At 52.5% G+C, this 15042-nt stretch overlaps 1 protein-coding gene across 16 annotated transcripts in view; it reads right to left on the bottom strand.

The window, feature by feature from the left end:
• Positions 1-496: 496 nt before the first annotated feature.
• EVL (Enah/Vasp-like) overlaps positions 497-15042 on the bottom strand; it is a 125861-nt gene continuing 111315 nt past the window's right edge. For 9 of the 16 annotated variants that reach the window (XM_040333008.1, XM_040332999.1, XM_040333004.1 and 6 more), the window contains 5 exons: positions 12185-12269; positions 12026-12088; positions 3945-4014; positions 3612-3669; positions 497-1107 (listed from right to left, as the gene is read on the bottom strand). In XM_040333008.1, the coding sequence (XP_040188942.1) occupies positions 1070-1107; positions 3612-3669; positions 3945-4014; positions 12026-12088; positions 12185-12269 (314 nt within the window). In that variant the 3' untranslated portion in view covers positions 497-1069. The remainder of the gene's footprint in view (positions 1108-3611; positions 3670-3944; positions 4015-12025; positions 12089-12184; positions 12270-15042) is intronic. The other 7 variants (XM_040333000.1, XM_040333012.1, XM_040333014.1 and 4 more) reach the window with 3 other exon arrangements.

The raw sequence follows: 15042 nt of genomic DNA on the forward strand, positions 1-15042 counted from the left end.
GTACGTTCGGCGCGGGAATGCGCCTAATTTAAATGGTCCCCGCCCCATTTGAATTAGGCGGGCTTGCGCCGGACGGCTTTACGCTATGCCGCCGCAAGTTTACACGCAAGTGCTTTGTGAATCAAGCACTTACGCTGAAAACTTGCGGCGGAGTAACATAAAGGACATACGTTACGCCGCCGGAAATGTCTATGAATCTGGCCCACAGTACTTGCGTTTTGCATGCGGGTCCGTTGAAGTCTATTACATTTTTTTTCCCCCACTTCATTTTGCGGGAGAAAAAGTCCCCGGCCCTTTTTCCAAAAACACAGAGGCACAAAAATGCATTGATGTGAACGTCTTCCATAGGAACCCATGTTAAAAAAAATCCCTGCATTTCTGAAATATGCAAAAAACGCATTAGCGTGAATGGAGCCTTTGAGCTAGTACTGTATGCAGTTTGTGCAGCTTCCATCGGCTCCTTCTCACACAGGACAAGGAAGGAGGAATGCCAGCGGCTTGGACAATAAACAATTTATTACCAATATGAATACAGCTACGGAGGTGCACTGATGTACCATTGTAATATTGTGATGACGTGGAAACTCTCCTTTATTATTTTCATATATATTATTATTATTATTATTTTGTCACCATACGATTTCCGGAAACGTGGCGGATTCTCTCGTGATTCTGAAATAAAATTCCCGTTGGCAAAAAATAAAAAATAAAATAAAAAGGGGGTCCTAACACTGCAGGCTACCGGGAAGTCATCCTAAGAGAAAGCAAATGGCTCACTTCTCTTCTTCTACCAAATGAAAAAAGAAGACATTAAATAAGCAAATCTATCATACAAAAAAAAGGCTGCCGGCGCTGTGTGTGTGCGATGCCAGATGGAGGCGGAAATCAAAAAATGTTTGAAGGTTTTCTCTCATGGTAAGACTTATAAGCGAATCCAAGGCGGCAAGCTTCGAAGTGTCTGCTAAAGGGTCAGAGTGGAAGTGCTGTCCTTCGACCATCCAAGACTCGGCTCAGCGGAGGCTCTCCGACTTCTCTGTACATTCCCACAACGCGTCCTTCTCCGCCATCATTATGTCGTACTGATCCGGCTCAGCTCCTGCCGTATCGCTGGAAGGGAAAGAAAGACCGTCACCAGCGCAGACAATGACACCGTCCCTGAGACACCGTCCCGGACCCACTGTCACCGTCCCAGACACACAGTCACCGTCACCGTCACCGTCCCGGACACACAGTCTCCATCCCTGACACACCGTCACCGTCCCGGACCCACTGTCACCGTCCCGGACCCACTGTCACCGTCCCGGACCCACTGTCACCATCACCGTCCCGGACCCACTGTCACCGTCCCGGACCCACTGTCACCGTCCCGGACCCACTGTCACCGTCACCGTCCCGGACACACAGTGGGCCAGATTCTCAAAGAGATACGACGGTGTATCTCCTGATACACCGTCGTATCTCAGAGTTGCGTCGGTCGTATCAATGCGCCTGATTCATAGAATCAGTTACGCATAGATATGCCTAAGATCCGACAGGTGTAAGTGTGTTACACCGTCGGATCGTAACTGCAATTTAAAAATGTCCGCTGGGGGCATTCTCGCTGATTTACGGCGAGGATATGTAAATCAGCGAGATACGCCAATTCACGAACATACGCGGGCCCGACGCAGTCACTTTACGTCATTTACGTAAGCGTTTTCCCGGCGTATACTTACCCCAGCCAATGTTAAGTATGGCCATCGTTCCCGCGTAAATTTTTTTTTTTTACGTCGTTTGCGTACGTCGATTCACAAAAGCGCTGGACGCTAGTTACGCTCACGCCGAAACCAATGACGTCCTAGCGACGTCATTGGGAGCAATGCACGCCGGGAAAATTTGCGGACGGCGCATGCGCATTTAAATCGGCGCGGGGACGTGCCTGATTTAAATACTACACTCCCCCTAGCCACGGAATTTGAATTCCGCCAGGGGATTTACGATCCGTTGCCGCAAGTTTGGAGGTTGTGTTTTGTGAATTACCCACTTGCCTCTAAAACTTGCGGCGGCGGATCTTAAATCAGATAGATTAGGCGGATCTAAAGATCCGCTGATCTATCTGAATCTGGCCCACAGTCTCCGTCTCGACACACAGTCACTGTCACCGTCCCAGACCCACAATCACTGTCCCGACACACAGCCACTGTCATCATCCCGGACACACAGTCACCGTCCCGGACCCACAATCACTGTCCCGACACACAGCCACTGTCATCATCCCGGACACACAGTCACCGTCCCGGACCCACAATCACTGTCCCGACACACAGCCACTGTCATCATCCCGGACACACAGTCACCGTCCCGGACCCACAATCACTGTCCCGACACACAGCCACTGTCATCATCCCGGACACACAGTCACCGTCCCGGACCCACAATCACTGTCCCGACACACAGCCACTGTCATCATCCCGGACACACAGTCACCGTCCCGGACCCACAATCACTGTCCCGACACACAGCCACTGTCATCATCCCGGACACACAGTCACCGTCCCGGACCCACAATCACTGTCCCGACACACAGTCACTGTCATCATCCCGGACACACTGTCACCGTCACCGACACACAGTCACCGTCCCGGACACACAGACACGGTCATCACTTACTTTGCGTTTCTGAACTTGATGGAAAGAGTCAATTCCAGAGCACCTCATCTACATGAGGGCTGAGGACCAGACACATGAGGATTTTGGATCTGAGGGCTGAGGACAGGGTACCTGAGGGCAGCAGATGGGGATACCTGCGGATGGGACACCTGAGGGCTGAGGCTGGGGGTACCTGAGGGCAGCAGATGGGGGTACCTGGGGGCTGAGGATGGGGTACTTGAGGACTGAGGATGGGGTACCTGAGGGCTGAGGACAAGGACACCTGAGGATGGAGTAGCTGAGGGCGGCAGATGGGGATACCTAAGGATGCGACACCTGAGGCTGGGGGTACCTCAGGGCAGCAGACGAGGATACCTGAGGGCTGAGGAAGGGGATACCTGGGGGCTGAGGAGGGGGTACCTAAGGGCTGAGGACAAGGATACCTGAGGATGGGGAACTGAGGGCTGAGGATGGAGTAGCTGAGGATGGAGTACCTGAGGGCTGAGAATGGGGTACCTGAGGGCTGAGAATGGGGTACCTGAGGGCGGAGGATGGAGTAGCTGAGGATGGGGTACCTGAGGGCTGAGGATGGAGTAGCTGAGGGCTGAGGATGGGGTACCTGAGGGCTGAGGATGGAGTAGCTGAGGATGGGGTACCTGAGGGCTGAGGATGGGGTACCTGAGGGCTGAGGATGGGGTACCTGAGGGCTGAGGATGGGGTACCTGAGGGCTGAGGATGGGGTTTCTATAATTACCGCTGACAAATTACACAGCGCTCTACATACTGCACAGCAGTCTCTGCCCCCAGGAGCTGACACTCTAAAGGTCCCACACACAAGGGACAGCCGTCAATAAACCTTCACTCCTTTCTGTTTTATTATTGAACGAATTGTTTCTCCGATCACAGCTCAGATGTTACTTCAATCGATCGATCACCATGTATCATTTCTCAGGTGAATAGAGGAGGGGAGAGCGGGGACTTACCATCGATGATCTCTTCTTTGACTTTATGTAACTCTCTAACGACTTCCTCTAATATTTCCTGGGGAAGAAGAAGATGATTGGTGAATGGAGAGAAGAGAGAAGGGAGAACCAATCATATGTCCTCAGAGCATCACAGACAGTAAAAACGCAGGAAAAATGTCCTATGGGACTTTTCACCACCACGGCGCTGTGCGATGCGTTTTGGTAAAGTCCTGCATGCCACATCTTTGGTTCAAAAACCTCCATTCAGTGCCAAAAGAGCTGACAATCCAGACATCAAAGGGTTACAAGCATTCCCCTCCCCCGCACTATTAAAGAGACAGACACACTCACTTGTTTCATTCTGTCGAAGTCTAAGGCGTCTGACGATACGTCATTACTGCTATTCACCGGCTTCATCCTGCTTAGAGATCAGACAACGGTGAGAAGAACTCCCAGCAAAGACATAGAACTGACCCCTCCCCCTCCATAGAACTGGCCCCTCCCCCTCCATAGAACTGACCCCTCCATAGAACTGGTCCCTCACAGAACTGACCCCTCCCTTTCACCAAACTGACCCCTCCCTTTCACCAAACTGACCCCTCCCCCTCCATAGAACTGGCCCCTCCCCCTCCATAGAACTGGCCCCTCCCTTTAACTGAACTGACCCCTCCTACTCCATGAGACAGACCCCCTCCCCTTCCATAGAACCAACCCCTCCCACTCCATGAGACAGACCACTCCCCTTCATAGAACTGACCCCTCCCCCTCACAGAACTGACCCCTCCCCCTCACAGAACTGACCCCTCCCTTTCACCAAACTGACCCCCTCCCCTTCCATAGAACCAACCCCTCCCACTCCATGAGACAGACCACTCCCCTTCACAGAACTGACCCCTCCCCTTCCATAGAACTGACCCCTCCCCACTCCATGAGACAGACCCCCTCCCCTTCCATAGAACTGACCCCTCCCCTTTCATAGAACTGACCTCTCCCTCTTCACAGAACTGACCCCTCCCCTTCACAGAACTGACACCTCCTTATTCATAGAACTGACCCCTCCCCTTCATAGAACTGACCCCTCCCCTTCATAGAACTGACCCCTCCCCTTCATAGAACTGACCCCTCCCCCTCCATAAGACTGACCCCTCCCCTTTCATACAACTGACCCCTCCCCTTCCATAGAACTGACCCCTCCCTTTCCATAGAACTGACCCCTCCCTTTCCATAGAACTGACCCCTCCCTTTCCATAGAACTGACCCCTCCCTTTCCATAGAACTGACCCCTCCCTTTCCATAGAACTGACCCCTCCCCTTCCATAGAACTGACCCCTCCCCTTCCATAGAACTGACCCCTTACCTTCCATATAACTGACCCCTCTCCTTCCATATAACTGACCCCTCCCCTTCCATATAACTGACCCCTCCCCCTCCATATAACTGACCCCTCCCTTTCCATATAACTGCCCCCTCTCCTTCCATATAACTGACCCCTCCCCTTCCATATAACTGACCCCTCCCCCTCCATAGAACTGACCCCTCCCACTCCATAGAACTGACCCCTCCCCTTTCATAGAACTGACCCCTCCCTCTTCACAGAACTGACCCCTCCCCTTCACAGAACTGACCCCTCCATAGAACTGACCCCTCTCCTTTCACATAACTGCCCCCCCCCCCCCCACTCCATAACGGATAAATTCTAACCTTAAAGAGGACCTGCCTGCAGGAATATATAGTGGGATGTACTCTGAAAGGGGGAGCAATGGGGCCATATTTGGATACATATGGCTCCATGTTCATGAAACCCCACGGAGCCGCTCTCTCACACATCGGCCACATTTGCAGACAAGTTGCCCTCTGTTAGGGGGGAAGGGAGCACAGAAGGGCCCGGGCTGTGCGGGGCATCCTGGGACCATACAAAAAGTACGCCTTTTTAATGCATTGCATGAATCTATCTATTGTCGCCGCAGCCACCCCCTATTCATGCGTCCGAACCCCTTGTCGGGCGCCGGGCATATGAATTACAGCGGCGGGGGTTTCTTTGGAAGTCCCTGATTAGTGCCGTGGGCTCCAATAAGCTTCCAAAAAGGGTAAACAGCGGGCGCACTGCTGTACGTTCGCCGATTACTCAGTGTTGTGTTAGGAAATCGAATAAATCGCTTTACTAACACTGACCCGCCTCTCAGCCAATCAGATTGCTCGGGTCTGGTTACCTGCCACCCGATTGGCTGAAACAGCAGGCGCCGCTATTGGACGCCTGACGGGAGGAGAAGTGCAGGAGATGCATGAAGGACCCCGCACGTCACCATCACCCGCTGCCCCACCAAGACAGGGTAAGTGCCGGGCAGATGGCGGGGGGGGCACACTGGCAGCATTTGATGGGCACACTGGCTGCAACTGATGTTTTTTTTTGTTTGTTTGCCCCCCCCCCCCCCAAATTTTTTAGCACCAACCGCCACTGGTGGCTGTACTGGGGTAGTCATTAGATGGTGCACATCACTGGGGTGACGAATGATGAAGATTGTCCCATGGTTCAGGGAGTGTGTGTGGGGACTTAGACCCGTAGATGAAGGGATAGATTATCCAGGAGCCGGGCATGCACACCAGCACTGGTAAGAGATGTCTCTATGGTGTGACACGTAACTCTGCCACGTCCTTCCTTCTTCTTAATGGTTTAGAACAGTGGTCTCCAAACTGCGGCCCGAGGGCCAGATGTGGCCCTTTGCTTGCTTTTATCCGGCCCTTGGGGCACTATTTCATTCACTGACACCAACAATGGGGCATAATTCACTGACCCCAATGAAAGAGAACAATTCCTCCCAATGACACCAACGGAGGGGCACAATTCCTCCCAATGACACCAACTAGGGGGCATTGTTTTTTTCCATTGACATCGAGACCTTTTCTACTCCCAATGGCCATAGTCTGGCCCCACAAAAGTCTTAAAGCGGGGGTTCACCCTATTAAAAAAAAAAATTTTTTTTTTTTATTCTAGCATAAAATTCGGCATCGTAGCGCGAGCTTCAGTATGCCGGTCTTACATTTTTTATCCCCGTACTCACTGTTTAATCCTACCTAGACGATTCCGACTGCCCGCGGGGAATGGGCGTGCCTATGGAGACGGAAAGTGATTGACGGCCGGCTCTGGCGCGCCACGCTTCTCCGGAAATAGCCGAAATAGGCTTGGCTCTTCACGGCGCCTGCGCATAGCCTGTGCGCAGGCGCCGTGAAGAGCCGAGACCTACTCCGGCTGTCTTCGGGGAGCGTGACGTGCCAGAGTCGGCCGTCAATCACCCTCTCTCTTGCTAGGAACGCCCATTCCCCGCGGCAGACGGAATCGTCTATGTACGATTAAACAGTGAGTACGGGGATAAAAAATGTAAGACCGGCATACTGTAGCTCGCGCTACGATGCCGAATTGTATGCTGAAATGTTGTTCAGCAGGGTGAACCACCGCTTTAAGGACAATAAAATGGCCCTTTGTTTAGAAAGTTTGGAGACCCCTGGTTTAGAATATCATGGAAGCAAGATTAAATATGGGAACATTTCCTCCACCTTCGGCCTTAATGGCCGAAAATGGGAGAAGCATTGTGAATGTCTCGGTGCCGGTCAGGCGTAGAGTGAAGGAGCTTCTCACTGACCAACTGTATAGTACAAACCATGAACATCATGAAGCACCCCTGTGGCCCTCGATGTCAGCAGTGTTCAGGGGTTCCAGCATCTGCCAGACCCATATTTAATGTAATTGGGCCCCTAAATCCCAGAGGGCCCTTGTCTGCACAGATGGTGTGCCTGCCTCTGGCTGAGGGCCTATCGGAGGTTCTCATGTTGAGTAATCTCAGGACTGGAATGGGAATTTATGAACTTCCTTGTTGTAGAGCAGGGGTCTCCAAACTTTTCAATCAAAGGGCCACTTTTTTTTCTTTTCAGGGCCATATTCTCATAGAAGTTACGATGGAGTATCTCAGGATACTCCATCGTATCTCCCTTTTTTGGCCCGTGTATCTATGCGACTGATTCTTAGAATCATTTTCGCATAGATACACTTAAGATCCGCCATCTGTAAGTCACTTACACTGTCGGATCTTAAATGTAATGACGCCGGCCGCCGCTAGATGGCATTTACGTGAAGGACTCATTTGCGTATGCAAATGATCCTTCTACGCCGATTCCCGAACGAGTTCGCGTCACGTAACCGTCGCTAACGTCGTTTGCGTAAGCGGAAATTTAGTCCTGCTATATGAGGAGTAAATTTCCGCAAGTCCCACGTAGGCCATGTTACGGATGGCGTCGGGTCCGCGTCGTGTTTTTTTCGTCGGGTACGTCGTTTCCGTAAGTCATTCTTGAATACGACTTTACGTCAATGACGCACACGTCGGCGTCATTGACGTTTTCCGCCGAGAACTGGAGCATGCGCACTGGGCTTTTTGAAGCCCGGCGCATGCGCAGTTCATTAGAATCGGGGGCGCGCTTAATTTGAATACAAGCCGCCCCCTTGGAGATCCGCCAGGTTACGCCGGGGCATTTACACTCCGCCGCCCCAAACTACGGAGCAAGTGTTTCGGGAATACAACACCTGCTCCTGTAAGTTGGGACAGCGGAGTGTAAGTGCCTTAAGCGCAGCCCGCGGATTTTTAGAGAGAATATGGGCCACAGACTTTAGGGGGGCCGGATTGTGGCCAGCAGGGGCAGAAAATGTCACAGGCCCAAAATCAGTGAGAATAAATATGGCCTCAGGGTTGGTGGAGTATTCCCCCTATTAGTAGGAGGAATAGTATTCCATCATTGGTATCCGTGGAAGATACAGTGCCCCATTGTTGGTGTTAATGGGAGGAATAGAACCTCAGATCATTGGAAGGCATTGTGACCCAAGGGCCACATAAAGGCTAGCAAAGGGCCACATCTGGCCCTCGGGCCACAGTTTGGAGACCCCTGTTGTAGAGGACTGTAGGCTCTTCCATGATATTTTCTGTGGAGTCGCCCTAATTGATATTCAGAATATACAAGTTCCCTGATCAAAGACTTCAATATTTTCGAAGTCATGGGCCGAGAAGATCCCTACTCCATACTGCCAGTAACTCCAATCCCCCTCTGAGGCTTTATTTCATATTAATTCCCATATACAAATATAAAAAAAACCTCAAACATTGGGGGAGGGGAGCGGGTTCAGAGGGACTGACCCTGTGCAGGAAACGGCTCCTCTAGAATGGGGTGCAGAAGGTCACTTCAATGGATGGGGGGCACCAAGAGGACCCCTTCATGGTAAAAAAGAAAAAGCTGTCCACGCTACAAGAGGTACAAAATAGTCCAAACCTCCAATAAGGAGGCCACAATAGGGCCACAGATATTCCCAGTCTTATCAGCCTTTCTGGAAATTTCCATCTTTACCATTCGGGGGCCTAAAAATGCTTCCAGCATCCAAGTGCGCAAATGGCAGCGGCCTTAAGCGATGAAGCACAGCCAAGTGTAAGCAGCATGGCAAAAAGCTCTACCGATCGGCAGCACAGGCTCTGAAATCATTCAATGAGGCACGGACATTAAAATCGGAGACCTCCAGAGATGGCCACGGAGGCGCCAGAACCACGAGACAACACCATCACGGTACACAACCACACAATCATTGCCAACATACAGTGGAGGGATCTCCTTTTTGGGCTGGACTGGTAGTCACTGCCAGCAGGATCCCCTAGACATTCGGGAAGCTGCCATGTTATATGCACTGGTCTGTACTGGTTTGTACCAGTCTGTCGTGGTCTGTACTAGTCTGTAGTGGTCTGTACTGGTCTGTACTAGTCGGTAGTGGCCTGTACTGGTCTGTAGTGGTCTGTACTAGTCTGTAATAGTCTGTACTAGTCGGTAGTGGCCTGTACTAGTCTGTAGTGGTCTGTACTAGTCTGTAGTGGTCTGTACTAGTCTGTAGTGGCCTGTACTAGTCTGTAGTGGCCTGTACTAGTCTGTAGTGGTCTGTACTAGTCTGTAGTGGTCTGTACTAGTCTGTAGTTGTCTGTAGTGGCCTGTACTAGTCTGTAGTGGTCTGTACTAGTCTGTAGTGGTCTGTACTAGTCTGTAGTGGTCTGTACTAGTCTGTAGTGGTCTGTACTAGTCTGTAGTGGCCTGTACTAGTCTGTAGTGGTCTGTACTAGTCTGTACTAGTCTGTAGTGGCCTGTACTAGTCTGTAGTGGTCTGTACTAGTCTGTAGTGGTCTGTAGTGGTCTGTACTAGTCTGTACTAGTCTGTACTGGTCTGTACTGGTCTGTAGTGGTCTGTACTAGTCTGTAGTGGTCTGTACTGGTCTGTAGTGGTCTGTACTAGTCTGTAGTGGTCTGTACTAGTCTGTAGTGGTCTGTACTAGTCTGTAGTGGTCTGTACTAGTCTGTAGTGGTCTGTACTAGTCTGTAGTGGTCTGTACTAGTCTGTAGTGGTCTGTACTAGTCTGTAGTTGTCTGTAGTGGTCTGTACTAGTCTGTAGTGGTCTGTACTAGTCTGTAGTTGTCTGTAGTGGTCGGTACTAGTCTGTACTGGTCTGTATTGCTCCCATCTTCTAGACCCATCAGTCTTATCTGCCCTGAGTAAAGTGGGCCCACCCCCAGATATATGAAATTTCATTGGAAGTGCACCCTCCATATCTGTACCCAGTGCCCATCATTATCATCGCCCCCCCATCACTTCTTGTGACATCACCAAGGAACCCACCGATGTTCTCTTTGTAAAAGGAATTGTCCTGGTTTTGGTAAAAGGAAGTTCTAATCAAGCAGTGGGGGCCCAAAGACGCCCACCCCACCCCCCGCCCTCAGCCTGGACCCCACTAGGAGCCCCATCCTTAATGATGTGTAAGTCTCTCATCCATATAGTGGTGCCACGTGCACCACCCACCTCTTCTCACCTTCAAGCCTACAACTGGTCCGTAGGTTGGCCAGTCCCTGAATCTTCAAGATGTTCAGCGGCTCTTCCCCCTGCCCAGCACAAAAGCAGGCACAGTCCCCAGCACAGGAGCAGGCACAGTCCCCAGCAGAGGAGCGGGCACAGTCCCCAGCAGAGGAGCGGGCACAGTCCCCAGCACAGAAGCGGGCACAGTCCCCAGCTCAAGAGCGGGCACAGTCCCCAGCACAAGAGCGGGCACAGTCCCCAGCACAGAAGCGGGCACAGTCCCCAGCTCAAGAGCGGGCACAGTCCCCAGCACAGAAGCGGGCACAGTCCCCAGCTCAAGAGCGGGCACAGTCCCCAGCACAGAAGCAGGCACAGTCCCCAGCACAGGAGCGGGCACAGTCCCCAGCACAGAAGCGGGCACAGTCCCCAGCTCAAAAACGGGCACAGTCCCCAGCACAGGAGCGGGCACAGTCCCCAGCACAGGAGCGGACACAGTCCCCAGCACAGGAGCGGGCACAGTCCCCAGCACAGGAGCGGGCACAGTCCCCAGCACAGGAGCGGGCACAGTCCCCAGCACAAGAGAAGGCACAGTGCCCAGCACAGGAGCGGGCACAGTCCCCAGCACAGGAGCGGGCAGAGTCCCCAGCACAAGAGCGGGCACAGTCCCCAGCACAGGAGCGGGCACATCCCCCAGCACAAGAGCGGGCACAGTCCCCAGCACAAGAGTGGGCACAGTCCCCAGCACAAGAGTGGGCACAGTCCCCAGCACAGGAGCGGGCACAGTCCCCAGCATGGGAGCGGGCACAGTCCCCAGCACGGGAGCGGGCACAGTCCCCAGCAGGGGAGCGGGCACAGTCCCCAGCACAGGAGCGGGCACAGTCCCCAGCACGGGAGCGGGCACAGTCCTTCCACAGTTTCCGCTTCCTCCCCCTCCCCCCTATCAATTTTATATACTTTTTTTTGGGGGGGGGGCAGGCACCTGGTCTTAAAAGGTAGCCACTCCCCCTTCCCCTGGGATCGCAGGTCTCAGAAGGCTGTGGGACCATTCACAAAGCGCAGCGCGACCCACGCATGCACAGTGGGAAGTCACAGCCGGCTCATCACAGTAAACATGCCGGTGCCGAGGGGGGCGTGGAAGGACCACCCCGGGTGAGTACGGCGCCGGACCCATGGAGCAGGTAAGTCAGCAGCTCCAGGATTTGTAGAGCATTTGCAGCTGATGACTGAAGTAACACGTTCAGTTCTTGCCCCTCCTCCAGCCTGTGATTGGATAATAAAAAGGGGGAGGAGCTTCATCTTTCTGTCACTCTGCTCTCTCCTCCTATCACCGTGCTGCTCCTTCCTCACCCACTTTGAGCTCTGCTGTACAGAAGTCAAATTCAGGAACTAAATGAAGGGACGGGCTCTGAGGGTCTCCGGGTTCCCCCTCCACTGCTTGTCGGCCTGAAGAACATATAAAAGAGCAAACACGGGAAGGACACCACAGGCACACGAGGTACGGGACACGAGGTACGTGACACACACGAGACAGACAGACGCGTGCACGGAACACGGGCCGCTTTGGTACCTAGAGGGCGGCTGAGATTGTATGGGGCTCTTAGCTTCTGGGCTCTTCACCACTGGAGGGGTTCTATGGCAATGGAATGAGATAGCAGATGAAAAAGAGCGGCAAAAGATCCACGTCATGCAACCAAAAGAAACGCCGGCGGATCCGAGGACCCCTTACCTGGAGAGTAACGAGGGGGCCGGCTTTTCCACCGAGTTACTCCTTTCCCACGGCTTCTTCCCCAAGTCTGCAAGGACGCCATAATCTAAAATTATTAGAACACCCCGTCAGACTCAGTCCCCTCCTCCGCCCGGAGGCAGCACGGCATATACAGTATATAACGATGTACAGTGGAACCTCCGATGACGAGGATAATCCGGTCCGGGAGGACGCTTGTAATCCAAAACGCTCTCATATCAAAGCGAGTTTTCCCATAGAAGTCAATGGAAACAAAGATAATCCGTTCCGGGAGAACGCTTGTAATCCAAAGCGCTCTCATATCAAAGCGAGTTTCCCCATAGAAGTCAATGGAAACAAAGATAATACGTTCCGGGAGAACGCTTGTAATCCAAAGCGCTCTCATATCAAAGCGACTTTCCCCATAGAAGTCAATGGAAACGAAGATAATTCGTTCCGCGTTGACTTCCGTGGCATGCAATACCGCAGGTGGCCAGAGGTTAGGGGGGGCGCCGGAGAGACTCGTAAATAATCAGGGACAGCTCGGCTGATCTCGAAAAACTTCGTAGAGTCTTGGAAACAAAGGGCTAGATTCAGGTAGCTGCGCGCAATATTACGGCGGCGCAGCGTATCGTATTTACGCTGCGCCGCCGTAAGTTAGAGAGGCCAGTGCTGTATTCACAAAGCACTTGCCTCCTAACTTACGGCGGCGCAGCGTAAATGGGGCCGGCGTAAGCGCGCCTAATTTAAATGATGATGAGGGGGGGGCGTGTTTTAATCTAAATTAATGGTGACCCCGCGTATTTTACGTTTTTTACGTGAAAGAATCCCAGTGCGCATGCTCGAAATTCCACCGCAAATCGTCATTGCTTTCGACGTGAACGTCAATTACGTCCAGCCCTATTCGCAAAAACGACTCACGCAAACGACGTAAAAAATTAAAATTCCGAAGCGGGAACGACGTCCATACTTAACATTGGCTGCGCCTCCTAATAGCAGGAGTAACCTTACGCCGAAATAGCCTAACGTAAAAAAAAATTGCGCCGGACACACGTACGTTTGTGAATCGGCGTATCTAGGTCATTTGCATATTCTACGCCGAAAACAATGGAAGCGCCACCTAGCGGCCAGCGTAAGAATTGCACACAATTCTACGCCGCCGTATTCAAGTTACGTCGGCGGAGGAAGCCTATTTTTTCTACGTATCTGCCTTTGAGAATCGGCGTAAAGATACGACGGCGCAGATTTGAAATTACGGCAGCGTATCAGGATTTAATAAAAATAAATAAAGTTGCTCGTCTTTCAAAATGCTTGTTAACCGCGTTACTCGTAAACCGAGGTTCCACTGTATATATATATGATGTAAATATGTATGATATACAGTATCTGACAAAAGTAAGTACACCCCCGAGGCGGCTCTTTAATTCGGCAAATTAGGTGGTCTCCTAAGGCCTCGCACTCACAGGGGCCTCGCGGCCGCCTAATTTGCCTCTGTTTGGTGGCCCCCCCCGTGTCTCATTTTTGCTTAAGGCCTTAAGCAAAACTGAGACACGGAGGGGGGGCCCCACCAAACAGAGGCACACCCCTCGGTGACATGTGTGTGAATCTTTTCTTGTATCTTTTCATGTGACAACACTGAAGAAATTACACTTTGTATCTACAATGTTGTGTAGTGAGTGTACACAGGGGGGGAGGGGTGTACACGGGGGGGGGGGGTTGTGTAGTGAGTGTATACAGGGGGGAGGGGTGTACACGGGAGGGGGGTTGTGTAGTGAGTGTACACAGGGAGGGAGGGGTGTACACGGGGGGGGGGGGGGGGTTGTGTAGTGAGTGTATACAGGATACAGGGGGGAGGGGTGTACACGAGGGGGTTGTGTAGTCAGTGTACACAGGGGGGTGGGGTGTACACGGGGGGGTGTTGTGTAGTGAGTGTACACAGGGGGGGAGGGGTGTACACGGGGAGGGGGGGTTGTGTAGTAAGTGTACACAGGGGGGGAGGGGTGTACACGGGGGGGGGGGGGTTGTGTAGTGAGTGTACAGCTTGTATAACGGTGTAAATTTGCCGTCCCCCCTCAAAATAACTCGACACACAGCCATTAATGTCTAAACCGCTGGCAACAAAAGTCAGTACACCCACCTAAGTGAAAATGTCCAAATTGGGCCCCAAAGTATCAATATTGTGTGTGGCCCCCATTATTTTCCAGCGCCGCCTTCTATTGTAGTGCCCCCCCCCCCCCCCCTCTCTGTGTGCGATTTATAGAAATAAATGCTGCAAATACTTCATTTCACAGCCAAGATTGCGATCACATGACCGGCCAAGCTTTCTCCTCTCCTCCCCCTGAGAGATGCAGTGGGCGGGGCTGAGATTCCTCTGCTGATGTCAGTCTGGAGGAGAGAGAGCTGGCTGGTCATGTGTTCGCAATCTCAGCTCTTAAATGAGGTATTCACAGCAACGGATGGATGGAGGGACAGACGGACAGATATGGATGGATGGACGGACAGATATGGATGGACGGAGGGACGGATATGGAGAAGAGCAGGACAGCGGCTGGATGGATGGATGGACGTACGGACAGATATGGATGGAGGGACGGATGGATGGAGGGACGGACGGACAGATATGGATGGCGGGACAGACGGAGGGACAGACGGACGGATGGATGGACGTACGGACAGATATGGATGGAGGGACGGATGGATGGACGGAGGGACGGACAGATATGGATGGCGGGACAGACGGAGGGACAGACGGACGGATGGATGGATGGAGGGACGGATGGAGGGACGGATGGATGGAGGGACGGATGGATGGAGGGACAGACGGATATGGATGGAGGGACAGACGGACGGATGGATGGACA

The sequence above is a fragment of the Rana temporaria genome, chromosome 13, assembly GCF_905171775.1.
Source record: "Rana temporaria chromosome 13, aRanTem1.1, whole genome shotgun sequence".
Lineage (NCBI taxonomy): Eukaryota > Metazoa > Chordata > Amphibia > Anura > Ranidae > Rana > Rana temporaria.